Genomic DNA, 23401 nt, shown 5'->3' on the forward strand with positions numbered 1-23401 from the left:
AAAAAAAAAAAAAAAAAAAAAAAAAAAAAAAAAAAAAAAAAAAAGTTCCATTTCTATATCCCACACCTTTAATCAACAGTAGGCAAAATGTAGGTCAAAGGACGGATGAGGTGCCGTACCGTTAAGCATGTAGGGTGGATCTTCCTCATCTCCTTGTTCCTCATCGACTTCTATGCCCGCAGCTTCCTCGGCATTACCAGTAACCATCCTGTTGCCTCGGCCTGTTGAACAGCACCAGGAATGTCAAATAATGACCAAACAGCTATCTGAATAACAGTTTTTGCATAAGCTACTACAGTAATACTGTACACAACAAATACGCTCTGATGAATTTGTGAGTTAGGGCAGCAAACCAGCTTAAAATCTGTTTTTTTACACAGTATTTAATACCTACCCCAGAAGTGAGATGGCCCAGTCAGAGAAGGACCAACTCCAGGAATCCCTGCGTAGTTCACCGCCTCCTCCCACAGCTGGTTGGGTAGTGGAGGAGGGAGAACCAGGTCCTGCCCTCCCGCCCCCTCCAGCACCGGGACGTGTGGCTGAGGACACGCATCACAGGGAGAGGGCTCAATATGTCCCACTGACGGCGGATTCGCGGGACTCGGTGGATCCTGAGGAGTCTCGGGAGGAGTGGTCTGAATGCACAGTGCGGCGTTGGGAGTGAGGCCAAGAGAGTGCAGCGAACAAGCGAGCTCCGCCTCCCCGAAGCGCTTCCGTGGAAAACCCTGGAGTAGAGAAAAGGAGGGTAGGGAGGGGTGACGCCCGGTGATGTGCTCCATGACGCTGCGCAGAGGGGCGTCGGCTGGGAAGCGCTCACGCATCGACTCGCCAGATGGGAGACGAATCTGCAGCAAAAACAAACAAACGCATGAAGTTTTACAATTCTGTTTGACAGTATCTACATCAAAAATGAAAAATCTCCTCACCATGAGGACGCAGTTGTTGTCCACATTAGTCTGAATCTGTCCTCCAAGCTTCTCCCCTTGAGCACTGGGAGGAGACGTCTCTGTGGCAGCGCTGGTCTGCTTCTTCTGCTGCAAACTCCTCCGATCCTCAGCTATCCGCTTCAAAACAGACTCACGCTCCTGAACGAATATACACACACACACACACACACACACACACACACACACACACACACACACACACACACACACACACACACACACACACACGCACACACACGGCAAGAGGTCAGTTCTGACATTCACATTCTGTGTGGTAACACTGTCCGGGCACCAGAAGTTCTGCTGACCTGTTTCTTTTGTCTTCTCTCTGTTCTAGCCTCATGTGCAACGCGTTGCCTCTGCTGCTCTTCAAAGTCACTCTTGTCCTGTTTAATGCGCGACTCAACTGGTAGTGGGTCTGGGGACAGGTTGCCTGACTGTGAGGGTCTCAGCAACAATGAAGGGGATGCTGTTTAAGATTAAAACAAAATTAATTTTGCTCCCTGAACCATTAATTTCTTAAAGTCCTATTGAAAACTTCAATGACAGATATTACAATGGTTAATTAACTTCCATATGACTCTATCGTTAAAAGCAACCTGCTTGGTATTATACCTCTGCTGTCAGAAGGAGATGTATGCGTCTCTGAAGTGCCCGCTGCCTCTTTGGGTAGGTTGAAAGCAGAAATTGCCGTCTCAGCCGGCTGCGATGACTGCTTGACCAACCTGTGATGTGGATACTGACCCTGCAAGAGCCTGTCGACAAATAAGAGAAGGATATATAATTATTTTACACAACATCTTGGTCTTTTAGACACTGAATGGAAATTATATTAGCATTTTAAATGAATGCTAGCTATTTAAGAAAAGAGCTGGGGAAAAACTCACCACTCAGCTGCGTCTGACACAGAGAAATGCCCGGCCTGTACAGCTGCCTGGATTTGCTCCTCTGGGAAGCCCATCTCACCGAGGATGAGGAATAACTCCCCAATCGTCTGCAAAACAAGAAAATAGAAACTCGTCAAAAAAGACACGTCCTGAAAAAGGATTGACCTCTTTGTTTGTTTGTTTTCGCTTATAAGTTATGCACAACCAATGGCTGCTGGGGTACAGTTTGTCTGGCTCCTGATGTCCTCAGTTTAAGATGCATTAAAAACACACATTTTAGACCTATTTTTACTTTGCTTATGGTCTCTATTCTAGTTTTATTGTTGCCTAGTTTGATCAGCCATGTGCAGTTTGTAGGGGTGCCAATGCCACAATCCAATAAATCCATAAATTCAGTATCCAGTTATTTCTATTTTTGATAGAACTACTTTACACCATGCAACATTACGTTTCCCTTACTAATGTATGCTGCACAGAGGCACTATAATTTACTTTGCATATAGAGTTAAAGATGGTTATGGTCTATAGCTTCTATGCTCATCTTATTATTGTATTTCCTACTTTTATTTACACTGTATTTTGCCTCAGCTGTGGGATGAATGAAGTACACCATCTATCTATTTATCTGCAATTTGGCAGTAACAGCTGTTATCAAAGAAATATTAATACACAATATAAGAATCTTATAAGGGCTCTAAATAGGTACAGGTGAGAATGCTTAATTGTTGCTTTTAACCTTCAACTCATGTGCATGCTATCTACCAATACCAGTCCGTGTTTAAACGTGGACAAGCTACAACATATTTATTTGTCCTTCCTTTAATCTGACTGGAGCCGACCTGCAGATTCGCCGTTAGACTCTTTCATTCTAAGTTCATATCTGTTAGCAAAGTTTTTAGCCGTTAATTAGCCTCTATCGGGGTAAATGCATTAATTTACCCCGATACATTTATTTCAAATAAACCAACAGATGACAAGCTAACACACAGCTAACGCTAGTTTTGTTGTTGTGTGGCACAGTGAGGGCTGTCAACAAACGACGTTAGCATTGCGGCTAACAATTAGCACGAAGGGGAACGATGGCGATGCTAAAAGAAGCTAGCAAGCTAACATCCGTGTGCAGCGCAGTGTCGTGTCAAAACGCAGCTCGGTGGTCTGCGGCTTACCGGAGGGGCGGCAGAACTCATCCCGTCGGTTCAATGTTTATGGATGAATATCGAAGTCACGCTAATATTAAATTACAACTTTGTTGACTTCCTGGTTGGGTCCTGCAGCAACGCTTTCTTATGCTAGCAGCATCGATCGAGCTCCTTTGAGTTGCAGACTGACAGAATATCAACAAAAAACCAGCCTATCAACACCGCGGAGAGCCAGCGGTGCACAAATCCAGCCAACCCTCTCGATGATTGACAGGTTCAAACACCAACCGCCGCCCTCACAAAAACAACGTTATCACCTATGCCGAAACATATCTGCGTAGTCTGCGGAGGTTGCTTTTTATTTAACAGTATAATTTATTAAACGTGACTCAGACAGATCATAGCAAAATTAAACCAAATAAAAATAAATTGAGAAAGAAAGGATTTATATGATAAATATTATATTTTCCAGGTGAAAGTCCTGGCTTCAGTAGCAGCAAACCACCAGTAGGGGTCACTGTTGACCATACCTTCTCCAATCCCATGACATAGAAGGTATTACTACCACTACTACAGGAATAGTAGGTGATACTATTAGTGATAATAAATGTAATTACATGAGATAAGGTAATCTTAAACGTGCTACTGAATAGAGTGCGATTGGAAGACAAGTATCTGAACAGCTAGATAAACTATATAAACAAGTAGCCTTCTATTCTGGAAGGAATTAATGTTTCCTACCGGTGTTACAAAATACTGTTTATCCCATCTTCTTTATAAATATATCCAACTACAGTTCGATAGATAGATCAGATAAACACATATAAAGGCAGGCAGCAAAGGCAGGTATGTCCAAAGAGGAAGCAGGAAGGCGGATAAATAACGTAAACAGGCTGAGGAGATTTGGGCAGATAGAGTAAACAAAGGCTGGACCTCTATGGCTATGAGGCACAATAGCTGATCTGACATCTGGCAAAGAGTGTGAGTTATGGGCCTGGTGCATATACTTGGTGACTAATTAGGAGAAATGAGGAGCAGGTGTGCAGGCAGGTGAGAGTTATCAGCAGAGCTACAGGACATGTTGAGGGATATGGGCCAGACAGCAAAAAAGTACTTCAAGACACGGCCTCAAGATCAGGTAAAGCAGGACCTATACCTTAACTTATGCTAGTGGATACTGTGCTTTATTGGTATATCAAACACATTTGTTATTACTCTCGCACAACCCAGATTATAATTAGTAATCCTGGAGCATTTTGGGGCTCTTGGCTAGCTTCTACTTGAATTAATTAATTACATTTATCATGCATTCTGTTCTTCCTTCCTTTTATTCTTTAAAGTTCCCCAACAAGTGGGCAATAGCCTACTTAATTGTATCTATCTAGGGCCTATTTTGATTTAACTTAGATTTGTTTTATGATGATGATAATGATGATGTTGAAACAATGTTAGTTCTCCAAGGAGAGTAAACTGAGCCTCGCTGAGATAACAACTTACATTTTCAATATCTATTTGTGTGGATATAACAGACTTGGAATGGCATTGAAGGAGACAACTCAGAAGGTAGTTTTCCAGCATTTATTCGTTGCAGAAGACAACATAAACCACATTAGTTTCTTCCTGCTCTCACTCTCTTTATACATCCGCTCCCTCAACAGTACGAAACACCACTGTGAGGGCAAGTCGGGACTACGGGGGCTTTGGAGGTACAAAAGAGGCGAGACGCCGCTTCCGCAGGAAGCATTAACAAAATAAAATGCTAAATAAAAATAGCTCATAAAGATAGAATTCACACATACTCAACAGAATAATAAAGTACATTTTTAACTCTGTTACATAGAGAAACAGGAAAAGAGCAGGAAACTCCACTGAAGAGCCTTCAGACCTTGCACACAACCTGTTTCATCTTCTCCCCTCTGGTCGGCGCTACAGAGCTCTGTACCTCGAAACAACCACACACAAGAGCGGGTTCTAACGGGTCTGATGAACAGTAACCAGCAGCTAAATGACACAATATATTTATTTTATGGTTTAAAAATACACTTTTTTTTTACAACATGTACATTATATGCATGTCCGTATATATCCACCCCTGTCAGTCTATTAAAGAAAAACAATATTTATTCCAGCATATTTGCATACCTTTGCAGTGTCCTGCAGAAACAGATTTTACACATACACATACATTTCTGCACGTTTAATTTATATTTAATGTGTTCCTGTTTCTGTTGTTGGGCGTACTGCGCATCATAACGGTAAAAGACGAACCTCCTTCAGGCTGTCATCAGAATGAATCATGATTCACAGCGCAGGCGCAACAACTTCTCTCGAAAAAAAATGGCGACAAGTTGCCAGAAATTAAAGTATAACCGGAAATCGATCAATGTTGACTTCAAAATAAAAGCGTGGCATTGCGTTAAAAATAAGCCAATTACTGTATCATGCTGTAATATACTATTTTTCTAAATATGATTTGATTAAAATGTGCTCAGTATTGAATATAAAATGTTTTAGTCGTGGTAAATGCACGCCTTCGCTAACGCTCGTCACGTCGGGATTTTAATCTGAATTCCATACCGGAAAGGAAAGTGTTCATATATTCTGCGTCTTGATGCCGGTTGAGCAAGTCACTCGGACAGAGTTTGAGGTGAGTACCAGGCACCGGTGAGTGAATATGACAGAATGTGTGCGTGTCTGTAAGCCTCAGAAGGATTTGTGAAAACACGTTTTTCGCTTTGAGCTCTTTGTTATTTTAAAAAGCTGCGATGAACTGGCTTTAACCGTTGACTTATCTTCTTCCTGCATTGACAGCCACCAACTGCCACACATGCACCAAAGTGTCCATTGGTGCTGCTGGTGGATGACTTCGCTTTGTTCCTCGGCTTGTTAGTCGGTTATTAGAGGAGAGAAAGTCCTGTAAGTGTGCTCAAACTCAACTTTTTGTCGTGGTTTAAGCCTCCTCACAGACGGGTGGATAGTGAGCGATAATGTCAACGATAACGTCTCTCATCCTAGCAAGCTAGCGTCTCTCCTTCATTCCATGTTCATGTCATATTGTACCATAGATTTGGAGATGAAAGTGGAGCACACTAATGAGGGAGCATAATGAAGCATTATGCAACAAAAAACAATTAACAGAGACCCAAAGAAGTTGCTATTAAATCTCTATCGTAGTTAAGAAGTATTCAATTTATAATGATGTAAAACTGTAACCAGCAAATATTCTGTCTTTTTCTGCTGTGTGCTTTTTCACAGCAGACATTTTGAAACGCAGGTGAAACTAATATCATTAATTGCTGCATTAAAATGATGAATGGCGCTGAGCCATGCTTTGTGTTTCGAGTTTTGTGACAAGTCAAAACGTCTGCTTTGTAAAAGTTCTACAGTATGAATCTGAGAAAACAAGAGTGCTCTGATGCTAAGCTATTGAGACAGACGTATGACATGTAAGGTACAGGAAAAGGGAACCGGCGGTGCTCATGAAGGACATGCCAGTCAAATCCAAAATATTTGGAAGTTTATCTTGCTCTTGAGGTCAGCGTCATCATCGAGACATGTGTAAAACAGTTTGGGAAGTGTCATTTGTACGACAGAAATGGAGAAAATTCAACGTGGCTCCTTTAATTTCAATGTTTTGTGTGCCATGGACCCATTTGAAACCCTCTCCAGGCTCCCTGCAGGTCCCTGCACCCTAGTTTGTGAACCATGGTCCCTGGATTGTTTGTGTCACATGGCTATTAGATCTCAGGACATGCCCTCTGGCTGCATGGGAGGAAGGATGTGTCTCTCTTCTGCTGACTCACCAATATCATCACCATGTGCACTGCAGGTTATTTGAGGAGATATTGGACTTTGATGCAAAGCAGAGATGATTATCTGTCTGCAGTGGTTTGATTTACTTAGGTTTTATAATCTCTAACCATAATAATAGTCCAAGGATTCGTACAATCTGAAATGTTTGTCTCGCTAAATCTGACCTTGTTCGATTCATGCTCTCAAATTCCAGAGTACTTCGGCTTCCTTTTTAGTGGTGTGATCCTGCGCGGGTGCTTTTGACACATCGGATAGATCCGTCTTATCCGCGTGATCGCAGTCTCTGCTTTTTTTGAATTTGTTTTCCTTCGCCTCAGTGCAATACGTCAAACAGACTTATTGTAAACTGATTCGTGACAACAATGGTTTGTTTGCCCTGAGAGAAAAAAAAAGACTGTGCAAACAGTTGAGCAGAGTGTCTCCGCATTCTTGTTGGGGAATTGCTTGGTCATGCAGAAGACGAGGAAGGAAAAGAGGCTGATGATAAGCAGCTTCTTTTTTTTTTTTTTTTTTTTTTTTTTTTTTTGTCGTGGCCTCTTGGGTCTTCATGTTTATTTTACCTTCCCCTCTGCAGATAAACAGACCCAGAGATTAGTTAAACACACCAGGCCTAAACATCGGCCTCATCCTAACCTAAACACTGTTATTTTAGGTCTGTTTACTATTAGATATTGTGAAGTCCCATCATATATAGTTCAGTTTGCCTGTTTGGCTGTCGCTCTGCTGGAGACCGCTAAGTTGCATTTGATTACTATTAAGCGCTTTGGCAGTGCACCTTGGAACGTGCATGGTGTGGCCTACCGTCCTCCCACTTTAAACTTTTTTTTTTTTTTTTTTTTTTTTAAACGTTTGTGGTCTCTTTGGAGCGTCTAATTATACACTTAACTGCATAAGACATAGCCGGGCTTCCTCACTGTTGTCTTCCTTTCCCATGTGGGTGTAAGAGTTTTTATGGTTGTGTTGTTTGTCCAGAAAATGGATAATGGCTGATTTGTATTTTACCTTTTTTGTTTGTTTTTGAGGCCTTTTGTTTTGGGTCTGGGAGCCCGGGAGATATTTTAACTCCCGTCCCAGTCTTGAGTCTCATGAGAGTAAATTCAGTTATTACAAGTGCACCGGGTCAAAGCTCCACAATTACCATGTTTCTGTGAGAATGTGGCTTTCTTTTGTGCAGCTGGTGCAACCGGAGCAGCCCTGGCTGAGCTTATAATGAGGAATGACCACGCCCTAACACCTCTGGACTCGCGTCTCTATGTTGACACTGAACTCAAGAGCTAGAGAAGCATATTTTATATTTTGATTGACCTGTCCTTCATGAGCATCACTAGTCTTCCTTTTCTTCCACCGACAATTACCCGACTCTGCAGTTCTCCGCAGCCCTTAAAAGATCTCGTAAATATACATCTACTTATATTCCTTGTCAACAAAGACTTATTGTTTTTGCCCCTGATTTTTGCATTATTATTTTGCATTATATATTGATTGTTTTTGCAGTTGAACAACTTTATTATCATTAAAAATAAGTATTATAAATATTTAAAAATCAAATGCAAGTGTCAAAAATATATGAAATCTACTTTTGTATCTCAAGAATACACTGATATCCTTATATCTTCAAGTCTGCTGATGAGTCTGGACTTACTATTTAATTTACTAAGTTCATTAGTGTGTTACGTACATGAAGATGATGATTTAACGTCTAGTCAGGCTCCCTTTTTTTTTTTTTTTTTTTTTAGAGCCGCTGACACTTAAGTAGAATCTTTAACATCCAAGCCTCAAACAAAATGGGAATTATGAATAAACCAATGTTTGACCTTTTGTTCATTGCATGAGCTCTTTGTTGACTTGCTTGTTTATCTCTTCCACATTCCGTCTTCCTCTTGAGCGTTACTCTTTCATATTCTAACTCAGTATTATAGCTCGTTACTATACGAGCCCAAGGACGTTTCTAGTCTGCAGGCAGACGACGTGTTTCCACGTGACATTTGTTTCCACTTCAGAGTGTGTGTTGTTGGCCTCCTACACTCTTAACCCTCCTCAAGATATAAAAATACCCGAGTGGTGAAAGCTTTTTCTTTTCTAGAGTGGAGGAAAATGGACCGGCGTTATGTAAGCTGCCAGAATTAAGTTGCCTCTTCAATCCCTCTTCACCCCAAAGACAGGTGCTGTTAGCTGTAAGAACAGCCGCTGCTGGCTGACGGGACACAGAGCGAGATGCAGATGGGCATTCGTTGGCTTGAATGCAGCTGTTGGCTCTGTCTGTGAAACTGGAAGTGTTCCAATGACTGTGTGCACATAACTTAGCACAGTCATGCTAAAGTGCTGGACCCCTCCAGACCCAGAGTGACGTTAGTGTGGCCGCTAAGCTGTGTGGAACAGAGCGGGGAGGTAGAGAGACGTCTGCATGCTGAGAGAGGAGCTATTTCAGGCTGAAAACACTCTGAGGCAACAGAGGCACGGCCATCAACCTACACCACCGCCAAATCCCCAAAGAGAGCCCCAAACAGGGCAGCTATCAGTGGTATACAGCGGCATCGAGGTCAGGCTTTGCATTGCCAGGAGACTTGAGTAGGCGAGAGCACCGAGCGGTGTTCTGGTGAGTTTTTCTGTCAGTTCAAGCTTTGGTTGTAGTAGTCACCTGTTGGCTTTAAAGTAAACAGTTTGTCCGGGGTTCACCACCTGAGTGTGTTTCCTTAATGTCTAGGAATAAAGCCTATCAGACTGGTTTTGGACTTGAAGGGAGAGAATAATAACAGGAAGCTGGAGGGAGAAGTTCCGAGTCGTGTTAACACTTCATAAAAGTTATCTATTGTGTAGAATAACTTTTTAAATGTTATTTTTGGTCTTTTTCTATTTCTTTCAGCAGAGACAATGTGGTTTGAAATGTGCACGAGATTTCTTGGATGTAGCCCAGATTCCTTTATTGGGTGACAACAAATGAACCTGGAACTATTTAAAAACCGGCTCAATTAACATTATTATTTAAATTGTCACAGCAAGAGTGAGGCCAATATTTCTATTGTGCGGTGGTGTTGTGTAATCAGCATGTTGTCTGTTGGTCATGGTTAAGATAAAGTTGTGAATCGACCTTGCACGTATGAAGTCACGGCTCTTTATATGGTGGACCACAGTGGATAATGCTATTATTAGCACACTGTGTGGATCAAGGAAAGCCCCACGCTTTGAAATGGACTTCAATTTTAGCTGCTTGTGACTTTGACTGTGTTTCTTTTCCCCCGCAAGACGTGCATGTGACTCCACAGTGATCCCTCATCCCCCGGGGACAAACAATTATAACACACACACACTCAGGTTCCTCCTGAGGTTGGGAATTTCTTTAGCCCTAAGGCTCATATAAGCTGATGTGGAATGCAGCGCTGGATTATTTGGCAAACGTGGAAAGCAACTTGTTTAGATCACAGGACTGTTCTTTGTTTGCTGCAAAACACAATTAATCTGGCGGCTTTTATGACTTTAGGTGGGATTAATTGTGTAATAGTGTTGATTCCTCCATGACACGACAAGTTATTTTTTTCCATTGCCAAACACAATAAGAACCTGTAGCATGCCAGAGTGTATTTGAAGGAAACATTACCCTAAAACTGTACAAGTACAAGCAAATAGTCCTGGTGAACTCCAACTAAACTGGACATATTTAAAATGTCAGCACTCACAATGATATCAAAAGTCATTACCAGTTAATAATTAAAGACGCATTCGGGAACATGTCATTGCTTTCCCACTCATTTTACGCACACTTATTAACAAATGAATAAACATCCTGTGCCAATGTATAAACACACAGTTCTAAAGTACACGTACTACTTTCATTTTGAACTTGATATATTCCCAATGCCTTTTGCATCGCTCAGTTCAGAAAATGGATTACTTATTCATCACTAAGCATTACAGATGTTTTAAAATGCCCTTCATGAGAGTCAAGTTGCCCGATGTTCTAAAGAAAGCCAGTGTAGTGACTCACTCCCTGTCTTCTGTCTGTATTGTTTGAGATGAGAGAGCACATTGATTTTCCTGCGTGGTGGTAAACCGGCTTTTGTGGCGCTCCCTCTCATGTCACCCTTTTTAATTTTTAATTTTAAAAGCCTTTTTCATTACCAGCTGCTCACCTATTGTCTGTGTCGCTGCATGAATTTGATTCCCTCTCGCAGACTGAAAAAGATCGTAATGGACCTTTTCAGAATAGATAACAGTATTTCCACATGACACTGAATGTAATCATCATGTGATCAAAGGACCGAGCAATGTTCTGCACGTTCTGCTACACAGTATTATGCTTATTTTTTCAAACCTACGTCTCATCCTTGATTTCTAATTAATTTCTGGATAATTACTACTTCAGGACTATAAAAATAATTAAATAAGTTGAGGATGGTATATTTTTGTGTCTCGCTGGTCACAACTGGTACACACTTGCAACCAGTAACGAGGAGTTGCAAGTTGTCACTGCTTTGTTTTTAGAGTTCACCAGACAAACAGGTGAGGAACCTCTGGGCTAAAACATGCAAATCCCCCACTGGCACAGTCTGGACAGATATTGATCATTGGGGTTAAATTTCCACCTCACGGTTGAGGTTGTTTGTGTGTGACAGACGGATCAATTTGTGTGCGCTCTGACTCAGTTTTGAATGGGTGCTGGAGTCACATGGCTACTTGTCAGCAGGCTGGAGGAGGAAACATAATCCTGAGGAGGAAGGCTGCCGCTATCAGTTGGTCTGAGAGAGAGGGAGAGAGCTCTCGGCAGGTCGAGAGGCTGGACTGCACATGATCGGCTCAACATCTCTAACTCTCGTTTCGTTTGTCTCCCTATCTCGCCCGCCTCCCTCTGTTTGTTTTTGCCCTGCACTCTGAACTAGCCCCGGGTCTCTCTTCACAACAGAGTTCAGAATTGCACTACAATGTCTGCGGTGGCCTCTCTGCTGTGAGCACACAAAGGTACGGTACAAATATTGGATATCTTAATTCTTATCCACTTGTCATGTTGTCTTATTTGTCAGAATGTTACTTTATAACTGCTTCTATTTGATTTATTGTCTGTTTAAGTCATTGTTTGTACGGGTTAGTCTTCAATTGTTTTTCAGGTCAAATCAAACTTAACAGAATTCTTCCTGTTGCTGTCTCCGACTTGAGCAAATTCTGCTTAGTTCCACAGCAGAAAACGGCCATAAACAAGCCACTTTGAGCCCACTTGAGTTTTAGCAGCACAGATGCTTTTACACTCATGAATCCTAAATTGGAGACTTTTTTTAAAAGCCATGTTTTTGGGGAAGTGATGACCCTCTAAATGCTGTGCTTGACTCAAAATTGACCCTTCATAGCTACAGACCTTACTTCATAAATTGGTCTTTTTTGTTTTCTTAAATCAAATCTTGCACAGGCGATAATGCCGTCGATTCTGTGAATTCATGCAGAATCTTTCAACTTGTTATTGTGTTTGCTAAAACACGAAGGCCACGATTTATCTTGACGTCATTGGAAGATATCGCAACAACACAATCGGGAGGAAAACAAATCCTTTTTAAACATGCATTATCTGCTGAAATGTAACAAATGAATCAGACACTTGAATCTGGTTTCTGTTCGCCCAGTTCTCTAATGAAACCTTCCACTCCTCTCCTCCCTGTCATTGCCCTGCTTTCATAAGTATAGGCCTGTTAAGGTTTGGACATTGTGATCAAGCTGCTATTTCTGGACGAGTGTTTTTATCGGCAGTTTGTGTATTTTATTGGACTGTTCTTTAATTATGCCCTTTTTGATAAAAGTTTGTAGATGATCATGCAGTCTGTGGTCGACGCGTGCCGAGCTGCGTGATTGAAGCCGGGCGTCTAACCGGCTCGTGTCGTGAGTGTGAGTCTGGCTCATGACTTCTGTCCCGTCTGACTGGCTCGCTCCTTTCCCTTAATGTCATTATGTGGAGGCAAAGAACTTTTTAACCGTTGTAACAAACAAATCTTCGTCGTTTCTTCTGAGTGTCCCCGATTTATGTAACCTGTCGTTGTCCTTTCTTCAAGAAAAACCCTACAGAGTATCCAAAAAATACATCTAGCCTCTCAAATTTGACAGAAAGACATTGTGTTCAGAGTGGCAGACTAAATTCAATATTTCCGAGGTGAGCAGGGCATTTATTTTTAGCAATACTGGAAATTTACAACGTACCAAGGAGACTTTGTCGGGTATATTTGCACTCTACAGGAAAGATGAGTCACCACATCAAAGCTCTTAATACTGACGGAAAAAAACCAAAAGTTGTGGTCTTGAGTTATCACATTCCTCTCAAGATGTGACGCAAATGTCAACATTTTAGTGATTTACATTTTTGGACTCTTAAGAGCATCCTTTAAAGGCGAGGAGTGTTTGGCTGCTATTTTTTTCATGCCTGATATCTAAAATGTGTGACATCTGAAGCTCCTAGGCCTGATACATCTGTGAACTAAAAAGCAACTACAATGTATTTGCTTTTTACTTTCTGTAGATGACCAAACGGTCAAAGGTAGCGTCTTCACACATGACCTGATTATATAGTCTGCTCTCTGTAGGAGGGATAGTGACAGTTTATTATGCTGAGTTAACCTATAATGTCACAGGGTAGACATTTAGTTTTAACCATTATTATCTTTAGAATATAGGTCTGGTCCAAGCATGCGAATGGTTTTTCAGTAAATCTTTTCCAAAGTCCAACATGTACGCCAGAAAGAATTCCAAAATGCCCAGTTTCTATTTTTTTTTTTTTTTTTTTTATTTTTTTTTTAATACGTTTGCAGCTCGTCCTCACCTTCTTCCTGTTTTCATACTTACTTCCTCCCAGAAGGACAGTTTTCCCAAAGCCCTGCATGCACAGATTTGAGGCTGTGACGAAATCTTAAATGGAAAAGTAGGGAAAAGGAAAAAAAAAAAAAAAATCCCGCAGTCATCGTCTTGTTTTAGGAAGGTTTGTGAGGCACTGGGCTTTTGGATCATTTTGGGAAGACATGATGAAGTTCTTCCAGGGGAAAGAGAGCGTATTGTCCTCACTTCCTCTTACACTGTCAGCATTCATCCATTTGTCATTTCGTTTATTGAATAACTGACAACCAGCTCCTTTTTGTTCAATCCTCCGACTGATTGTACCCGATTAGACAAGAATGTTTAGATCATTGAGGACAATGCTTTTTTTTTAATAGAAAACAAATCTGCTTGCTCACCAAGACTATTGGCGTTATTGTTTTCTCCTCCGATCATTACTGTATTCTGTATTATTACAGCCGTGCGCTGAGGTAGATAAGCTGGTTCCCATGCTCTGTATCCCAGGGTTCTGTAACTTTATCCCTGCCTCTTCCACAGAGGTGGGGTCTTGGTTTACTGAGAAAGTAATCTTCAAACACACCCAAACTAACTCCTTTTATTCCCTCTACTACAGGGATTAGATTGTCTCGAACAAGTTAAAGTTGTTGTTCTGAACAGAAGAGCTGCTGGTTTGTAATCACCATTTTGGCAGAGCAAAGGAGGAGCGTTGCCAGAACCTTGTGTTGTCTGCCGGGCGTCTCAGTTTCAGGTCTCTTTGGCGGATGATGTCTCTTTTTCATCTGCACTGCGTTTAATCTCTAATCATTGATTTGTGTTTTAGTGAAATATAGCTCAGAAATCCCTCACTGTCAACAAGGTCATTGATATGATTGTAGTCAGGCAGCAGAGAGGCTTATCAGAGAGCCAGAACATGATTTCTGACTGTCTAAAGCACAGGAACGCCCTCTTTAGGTTCACTTCACAGATTTCTGTAAAGTCTAATATGATCACGACCGCCTGGGTGTCTAGAATGTTTAACGTCATTTGCTTCAATTCATTTAGATATGTCCCGTTTAGCAATTCATCCTGGGTGGCATTTGAGTTTATACCCTGTACACCTGTTGACCTGCTGCCTAACACTAAAGCGTTATTGTATCGAGAACTAGGGCTGCAAGTAACAATCTTCTTGATTGATTCTCTTCTTGTTTGGCCTCTGAAATAGTAAAAGCGTTTCCCTAAAACCCAAAGTGACTTCTTTAAATGTCTTGTTTTGGCTGACCAACATTCTGAAAACCAAAATATTTAGTTTACAATCGGAGAAAACCAGCATATATTCACATTTGAGGAGCCAGAACCACTTAATTTTTTGGCCTTTTCCGATAAAAGGGCGAATAAACGATGATAAAAAAATAGTAGCTTCATCAGGATCTACAATGCTTCTATTAATTGCAGCATATTACTTCTGTGCTTTACTGTCTTCTTGTAGTGCATCTCTATTAAAACTCCTCCTCGGGCCGACTGAAACCTGATTACGTTTGGATTCCTGTGGTTGTATGTCGTACGAGAGGGCCGAGGCTGGACGTTAGCCGAGGCACGTGCTGCCGCTTATCACAGGGTCCTCTGCACAGTAGCACCGTGCTATCTGGTTCTTATCTGGCTCTAATGGTTAATAACCTTGAATTGCTACAAGGCCTGAAATCATAGAAATGAAAATAGACGCAGCATGTTGTTGTGCACTTCTTCAACCGTTGTAGCCATCATGCCTCTTGTAGAATGTCTTGGTGTGTGTGTGTGATGCAACATAAAAAACGACATTTAGTTAAGGCCAGCTGTGTTTATGAAGTGCGTCTGGGGACTCAAACGTACTTGAGTGTCTTCCAGGAAATCTGGAAACTGTTGATTACTCTTCAGTGTGGTCCTCCAGTGAAGTGTGTTGATTTGTGTTTTGCTGGCATTGCACTTCAGCACATGTAAAAAAAGTCAGCACTTTATGAGGTTAAAGTGCAAGTAAGCGTTGTCATATGTGAGTATGTTGGCATGCTTACGTGAGCATGGAGCTCAAAGTAAAGCCTCACAGAGTGTTACTTTCTGTCCTAAAAAAGTAACAAACATAATCTCAGTACGTCGGCATATTTTATATTTGGTTGCAAATGTTTTGTATGCAATTAATGATGTCTGTGACCCCAAGATATCAGCAAACACTTAAATACCTTAAGTACCTGTGCTGTAGCAATCTTCACTTATTCGTTTTTGTGTTTTTAGCATCATGTTCTTGCTGCAATGTCCTAAAATGTATGAGAAGGGATTTCAAGTCCTGCACTGCTCATCTCACAGCTGTGCCTTTAATGTTATAACTCTCCAGCTCAATGTGGATCTGTGTCTGTCTCCAGGTTATGCTGCCCAAAAGCTGTCTGAGTCCCAGTGAGAAAGAGAAAGAGAAGGGCTAAAGCCGCACCGACCCAAACCAGCGTTCCAGAGCCTCTCCTGCAGCGACTCCACCGTGGAGCCATGAGCAACCCCAGCGCTCCCAAACAGATAACAGATGCCATGGCATCGGTTATTCACAGTGTAAGTCCACCCGACCGCACACAGACGACGCATGATAAAACGTGTGAATAGGGACTAATTCATGGATTACGTCTGTTTATAATATGGTGAAAGGTTTGTTTCTATCTGAATGTGACGTGATAAATACCTCACACATGGGGCAGAGTCTGCGCCCACCAGGTTAAATGCTCCTCAGGAGGAGATTAAGCTCACAATTAGCAGTTTGTTGTCTTTTCATGCATGAGTCTTTAGCTGTTTAGTGTGTAATTTTCCTCTACTTCATTTAATTTTCTCCCCATGCTTGATTTACGCTGCATCAGCTCCCTCAGTCCTCTCTGGCATCGGTGTGTGTGTTTTGGACAGTGCTGTTCCCTCCAGACCTACTTGTGTACAAATCTAGTCACATCCTAGAGCCTATTCCTTGGAAACATGCAGTACTTGTAACTGCAAAAATAAAACCGTTAAGAATAGTTCAAAAACTCTTCACATCTGCTCTGAGAGAGCTGCTCCTGTTGAGCTTCCCTTTTCATCCGAGCACTGCAGAATGAAACAGTTCCACAACTGAAACAGTTTCCTTCCTCTTTCCTAAAGGTCGATGGCTTGCCAGTGTTGGAAACACTAAAAAATAATATTGGCTTATAATGAAAGGCATAATTGCATTGCTGCTGGTGGGATTGATGTGATAGAAATGCTGCCTGGAGGGCAGCTGGTCAGCAGCCAAAGGAAACCAAATTCCCCAACTCGAGAGGTTCTCAACAAATTCATTTCAGGATGATTTAGAAGCTGCAGCAGAAAATATCACAAGCTTAAAGGAACAATCCTCCCCACGACAAGCCTCATATTGTTATATAATATCAATTTGTGATGGTTATTGAATTCCAGGAATTATTAAGTCCGATTGAAATCCAGGAATTATCAGGATTGGTTGGTTTTTTTTTTTCTTCTGATTTTCCAACCTTTCTCATGTTCTTTTTATTAAGTTAAGGATTTCTGTTTCCCTGAACGCTTTTCAACATCCCAAATTGAAAAGAGTTTACTATGCTGTGGGTTGAATCCATAGGTGAGTGGGAATAGAAGATGTTTCACAGCACAGTGGGAGCAAAAGTGAAGACATTTTCCAATCTGTAACAAATCAGGCTACTTCTGATGAGGTTTAACTTTTATTGTACTGTTGAGCGACTGAATATTACGCAATCTTGTTCAAACGTTCCTGTAGACGTGCTCATGGTGTTCATTTGGCAGCACCAGAGCTGTTTTGTTCTTCATTGCAATACAAATGTAGGAAATGCTTGCTTTGCTTTTTTTTTCTTTTTTTTTTTTTGCTGCAAAGCTGCTTCCTTTTCCGGTGTTGCACAACTTTATGATCACCATGTTGACGACCACTGCATCTACCTGCAGGACAGGCACAACATAAGTGCTGTCTAAGTTTGAAATCCAACCCCACCTGTCCAGGCAAAGAATGCAGAGTGTTTCAGCGGTGGAAGTGGAACCGTAACACTTAACTACTGACCCATGAAGTGCAGAGAGACAGAGGCCATAGGTTTAACTACTTGTCATAATTTGGATGATTTATATATTAGATTTATTTTCTCAGATTTTCATATCATCAAGACAGTCGGGAACAAATGATTTAGTTGTTTATATCTAAAGCAACACATTTAACTTATTCAGTACCTTAAAGAAAATGTATTTATTTATTTTTTACGTCACCTAAGTGTACACTTTCCACACAAAATACCACATATAAGCTACAATATGTAACATAATGCATATTCTGTGATCGAAAAGAAGCGGGAAGAAGAGAAATCTTACATTACCTGCCCACTCAAAATAATAACATAAATGATCGGCCATAGATGGTCTTAAGGCCCAGCCACACGCATTAAAACCCATTCATTTCATATGACCACATTATCTGGTCTCTATGCATTTTATTAAATTGAATAATAGATCAACTTTTAAAATACTTTGACAGTTTGACTTCAGACACTGAAATACATATCTGCTTTAATGTAGTTTGTGCGAACTTTGTTAAGTGAAGTCTTGAATCCACCTTATTTATAATTTGTATTGCTCTTTTCTGTAGTTTATTTAATGGGTTTACATTAGCTGTAGACACTGCAAAGGAACTGAAATACGATAAAGTGTAATGTACAACTTTTAAAGTGCTTTATAATCCAACATATACTTTGCTTTGTTCAGAAAGTTGGACACAATCGTCTTTGTATCGGCTATATGCGGTTTCCCAGATGATCTACCCTTTAGTTGTATACATTACACAAAACATTGTCTTTAAACAGGATAAGACCCTATATTACCTTTGGCCACATTGATCTCTTGCAGAAGGTGTTGCTTGACATCCTTTACGAGATTCTGTCGAGCCTCTTCAGAATCTCTATTTAGACTCTCTAGCAGCGTGATGACCAAGAAGCTCACCAAAGATAAAAATGTTTGCTGTATGACAGTTACTTTTTATTGGTTGTTCTACTGGCTCTCAAGTTAATTATTATCTCCTAAACAATGTGGGTCTGTCTGCGTGTGTGTGTGTTCAGGGAGAGTTCAGATAATCCTGTTTGGATTTTTAAGGGCTAATCGTGAAACTGAGTAATGTATTTTTCCCCGGTCACGTGACGAGGGCTAACTGAAATGGGAAACAGGTTGCCTTCCATGAAAGTGGCGGACATATCTAGCTTTTGCTTTTGACATTGTAAAAGCAAATATAGCTATCTTGTTGTACTTTAGGCGGCAGCAACACCCCTGCGTGTCATTTGATGGACTATCTGTATTCTTTAAAGGTGAGTTTGTTTTGTCAAAGCAGTTTTTTAATGGAGGACTCAACGTGACGTGTTTCGGTTTGTAAGATTTCAGTCTTTTTCTTATCATTCCCAGTCGGTCATTACTCATTATCCTACATTTGGAAAAGTTTCTAAGCCCATATGTCGACTGACTTTCTTCTTCTGACTTTGCTTTTAAAGATAAAGTTAACCTCAGCTGGTTAATGTTCAGTCGACTTCTTGTGAGTTTGAAATGCACTTTTACTTCAACAGCTCATTGACTTTTCTCAGGCATTACAAATCCAAGGTAATAATTACAGCTTAATGTCATCTTAATGCGTCACTAGTTACAGTTGGTCACCCCTCTAATGTCGTCGGGTGGATTCTGAAATGTTTCTTGAAAGGTGAGCGCTGTGAGCGTTTCAACCGGTTCTCTTTAATTAATAACAAACGAGTAACATTAAGAAGCCTGCTGTGCTGCTGGTTCACAGTTAAATTGTTTGCAAAGGTTTGTTTTGTTTGCTTTGCAGAGCAGAGCCACTGGAGCTGGTAGGGATTCAAGGTCTTACTCCGGGGCATTTCATCGCTGCAAACAATCCGGGAGATGAAAACTGTCTAGATTATTGGATTCCAACCTATTTGGCTTGTTTCACCTTAAAGGAATAGTTTCACATTATCAGAATGTGTCCATTTACTCTCTTGCTGCGAGTCAGATTAGAAGCTCGGTACCACAATCATGTCTGTATGGTAAATGGGAAGCTGGAGCTGTTAGCTTAGCATCAAGACTGGAAAAAGGGGGAATTGACTAGCCTGGGTCTGTTTAGAGGTAACAAAATACACCTTCCAGCTTTTTAAAGCACAATAATTGATGTTATATCTACTTTGTTTAATACGGACAAAAACTGAAGTGTAAAAACATCCGGTAGCGGTTTTGCGGGGGTTCTGTTCTATTACATTTTTTGGGCAGCAGTCCTTGAGTCTCACAGTGATTACAAGAGATGTCAAACTATTAATTAAGCTGTGGTTTCATATTTTGTGAAATGGGCATATTCTTTTTCTTGTTGGGAGTTAGATGAGACGATTTATATCCCTATCATGTCTCTCCATTAGAGCGACAACCAGCAGCCGGTTAGCTTAGCATAGATGACACGGATTAAACAAACAAGATATTTGTTTATTAGGAGCTTTAGAGGTGCCGGTAGGCAGATTCTGTTACCTTTGGACAGAGCCAGGCTAGCCGTCTCCCCCTTGTTTCCAGTCTTTATGCTAAGCTAAGCTAGCTGGCTTCTGACCGAAGATTCATATTTACACGAAAGCGGCATCGATGTTCTCATTTAGCAAGAAAAGGCGTTGAACTATTCCTTGAAAACAAATCTCTGTTTACAGGTGACCACCCCGCCATCACATGTTTATTGTCTAATAGTCTTTGGCAGTGACACAAATGGTTTCATTTGATATTTTTGAGGCCTGAAAGTGTAAAACTATCCACCTTATCAAGGTTTTTGTTTCTCTTTAGTCCGGTTAATCACGTTGTGACCTCTTATAGTTTTCTTGCGACCCCTTTGTGGGCTCCTAACCCCCAACTGTGGAACTGCTAATCTTGACAATGACATTCACCCAAACTTTGCTGTCATCATGTCATATCCTCATGCTATAAATAATGGTGAACTTTCACATTAAAGTGCAACGGTATCAGTGACTGTGTCGGATAGAAGGATCAGATCAGTGCAGAGTGGTTCACACCCCCTGATTCCTATCAGGTTTTATTACCTCGTAGACTTCCTGTGACGTGCGTCTGGCAGCTTCTTCAGAATCCCCCCCCCCGCTCAACAGAGCTTATCATTTGGACATCTTCAACTTAGATAAACCTGAGGTGGGAGAACACTATCTCGGGAGAGTGATCTTATGTGTTTAGCTACTGGAAACCCTGTTGCATAATATAAAATGATAAAGCGGATAAGCCCAATTTCCAATGCAAATATAATCTGTCAATAGACAGGAAGCAGAAACAAACGCATTGGAGACTTTTCTTCCGGTCTCTGACTGATTGGAGGATCTCTTGATTACACTGACTGAGGTTATGACGTATTTGATTTTAAGCAGTGCAAACAGGCTGTTTTAATTCATGATGTAATTGGGAAGTTGTGTAAATGTGTGCTTGCATAACACAAAACTCACAGTTGGCTGAGGACAAAACTGGGTTACAACTCACGTGCTCCAATTGAATAATCAGCAACTAGAAGAATATTGTGCAACAAGATGTCCTTGCAGACTCATTTTGAGATGCGTAGGAATGCAGTGACTCACCAGACACACGGTACGACATCCGCTGCCCCCCCCCCCCCCAAATGCTGACTGTGTAGGATTTGAGTCTACTTCAAGACACGGATAATCTCTTCTGCAGCCTCGACACACGGTCGAGTGTCCACCTCATTATACAACACAGCCACTGCGCATGCACTCTACTTTCCAAAACTATGTTGCTGGAAAGATTTTTACAACTCTTTGACTTTAATATATTCTCACCACTAAGCTTCGATGAATTAAAGCTAAAAGACTAGAACATTACCTTATTTTTGTTTGTCCACTTTGGTCCAAACTATTGAATGGATTGCCATGAACTTTGCTACAGACATTCATGCACCCCTGAGGGTGCATTGTAACAACTTTGGAGATCTCTTAACCCTCCATCTAGCAACATCAGCAGGTCAACATTTTGATTTCTTTAGCTTATGACAAAGTACCTGCAAAACAAATGTCATTCCCATCAGTCTCGGCTGTAATTTGTGCTCCATGCTAATTAACGTCAGCATTTAGCTCAAACCACTGCAGCAACACAGAGCTGCTAGCGTGGCTTGTTTACTGGCATTTCCTTAACTCTTATTTGGCAATCATTTAAATAAGTTTAAGCAAAACAGATTACGTTACTTTTCTCATTTTCAGCACAGTCTTTTGTGCAAAAATAATATTTCTCTTGGTCGTAAATATTTCGAAAACTTGGTGGTAAATTGGATTTACAATATTTGCTTTCACAAGTATTGATTGCTAAAATAAGTTTAGTGGCACTTTTATCAAGACTTATGAGAATGCTCTTGTTGAAAGGTACCAACATGCTTGTACTAATTTCAACTTTAAGACTGAAGTTAAACTAAAGATGTAGGAACTTTTTCTAAAGAAATTCTGAACGCAAAAGTTCAGTTTTTTTTTGTGGTTAATGAATTGCTGAGTTTGATATTTTTGTTCATCGGTCAAATGTGTTTTCAGTCATTTGTCATTTCAACCTTTCTGGCGCGCACATGTATTTAATCATTTCATTCTAGCCTGTTGCTTAACAGGTCTTCTGTCAATATTAGTCATCAAAAGGGCATCCTTTGTAAATGCATAGGAACTAAACATCTGACGATTTACATAGTCCTTCGAGGCAGACCGACTAAGAGCACCTTGGTCAATATTAAGTTAAAATGTGGAGATGAATGTCAACGTGAGGTTTTGTTCCTGTTCAAACACGGCTTGTCCTTTCAGGCAGCGTTTGTCCTCAAAGCGAGAACGAGTGTCTTGTTTATTCTGCCCCGGTACAATGGGCAGACCGGTGAAGGTGGCAGGTTGGCCGATAGGGCTCTGATTAGGGCATCACGAGGCTTTGATAAGCTGAGGGGGAGAGGGATGTCTCCTGCCTGCAGTTCTTAATAGAGGTGTTGAGGGTCAGTGCTCCAGTTGTGTCATGCTGGAGGGCAGTGACACTTGTTGCCACCAAAAACGCTGATTGCAATTAAGCTCACGTTGCCATGAGCGAGGTAAGTCCCTGAAACTCTTAGTCAAAGTTTTTCTTCGCTGTCTGGTCAGTTTTTGTTTTTACTCGGCTCCCCTCGGCTTGTTTTTGCACATGGTTTCGGTTGTGGAAAATTCTCTCACCTTCTTGAGAATCCCTCGCACATCTCTCCCACCTCTAGGGATTCATTGTGAAACCATGATGTGAATGAGAGCTCTGTAAAAATAAACTGCTGGATAGTGTAGCGGCACACATCTGGATGGGATAGGACATCTAATTAAATATCGCAAGTGTTGAGATAGCGACGCAGATGTGGGGTGATGCCTATTTGCAGAAATTAAGAGGTTTTCTTTTTATTTATCAACAATTTTTTTGATGAAATCGTTGCAAAAACTGTTTACTACTTTATCAAGCTACTCCAATATATGATCTTCAACTCAACATTTGTAGTTTAAAAGAGACGTGTTTTTTGTTTAGGCCCTTAGAAATCCGCTCAGCTACTTAAACAGTGTTTGGTGCTTTTAAAGGGCTGAATTGTCTTTGGCAGTGTGTTCAGGAGGTCGCTGAGGTGAACATATAGTTTGTTCTATGGAACTCTTGTTGATCTGTCAGGTAAAAAAAGACTATATGAGGAATTGAAACTTGGGTCAATATTGAATGTGTGCTTAACGGGCTGACCTGTCTTTCTTCTTTTACTCATAAGTCTCAGCCTGTCCAGAGTTCAGTGCAGGGCTTTCTGTTTCTG

General features: G+C 41.0%; 2 protein-coding genes across 9 annotated transcripts in view; one reads left to right on the forward strand and one right to left on the reverse strand.

Annotated features, from left to right (window-relative positions):
* The window catches only part of LOC116385017 (uncharacterized), a 7520-nt gene extending 4341 nt beyond the window's left edge, over positions 1 to 3179 (reverse strand). Inside the window, exons 1-7 of the mRNA XM_031850177.1 lie at positions 3001 to 3179; positions 1835 to 1941; positions 1563 to 1702; positions 1256 to 1416; positions 927 to 1085; positions 395 to 845; positions 120 to 221 (exon numbers count right to left, since the gene is read on the reverse strand). Of these exons, the coding sequence (XP_031706037.1) occupies positions 120 to 221; positions 395 to 845; positions 927 to 1085; positions 1256 to 1416; positions 1563 to 1702; positions 1835 to 1941; positions 3001 to 3021 (1141 nt within the window). The 5' untranslated portion in view covers positions 3022 to 3179. The remainder of the gene's footprint in view (positions 1 to 119; positions 222 to 394; positions 846 to 926; positions 1086 to 1255; positions 1417 to 1562; positions 1703 to 1834; positions 1942 to 3000) is intronic.
* An 879-nt stretch (positions 3180 to 4058) lies between these two features.
* slc4a2b (solute carrier family 4 member 2b) overlaps positions 4059 to 23401 on the forward strand; it is a 35920-nt gene continuing 16577 nt past the window's right edge. For 2 of the 8 annotated variants that reach the window (XM_031849918.1, XM_031849919.1), the window contains exons 1-2: positions 8322 to 11739; positions 15957 to 16134. In XM_031849918.1, coding sequence (XP_031705778.1) covers positions 16075 to 16134 — 60 coding nt within the window. In that variant the 5' untranslated portion in view covers positions 8322 to 11739; positions 15957 to 16074. The other 6 variants (XM_031849911.1, XM_031849912.1, XM_031849914.1 and 3 more) reach the window with 6 other exon arrangements.

This window comes from Anarrhichthys ocellatus, unplaced genomic scaffold (genome assembly GCF_004355925.1).
Source record: "Anarrhichthys ocellatus isolate YVR2014 unplaced genomic scaffold, GSC_Weel_1.0 scaffold10, whole genome shotgun sequence".
NCBI lineage: Eukaryota > Metazoa > Chordata > Actinopteri > Perciformes > Anarhichadidae > Anarrhichthys > Anarrhichthys ocellatus.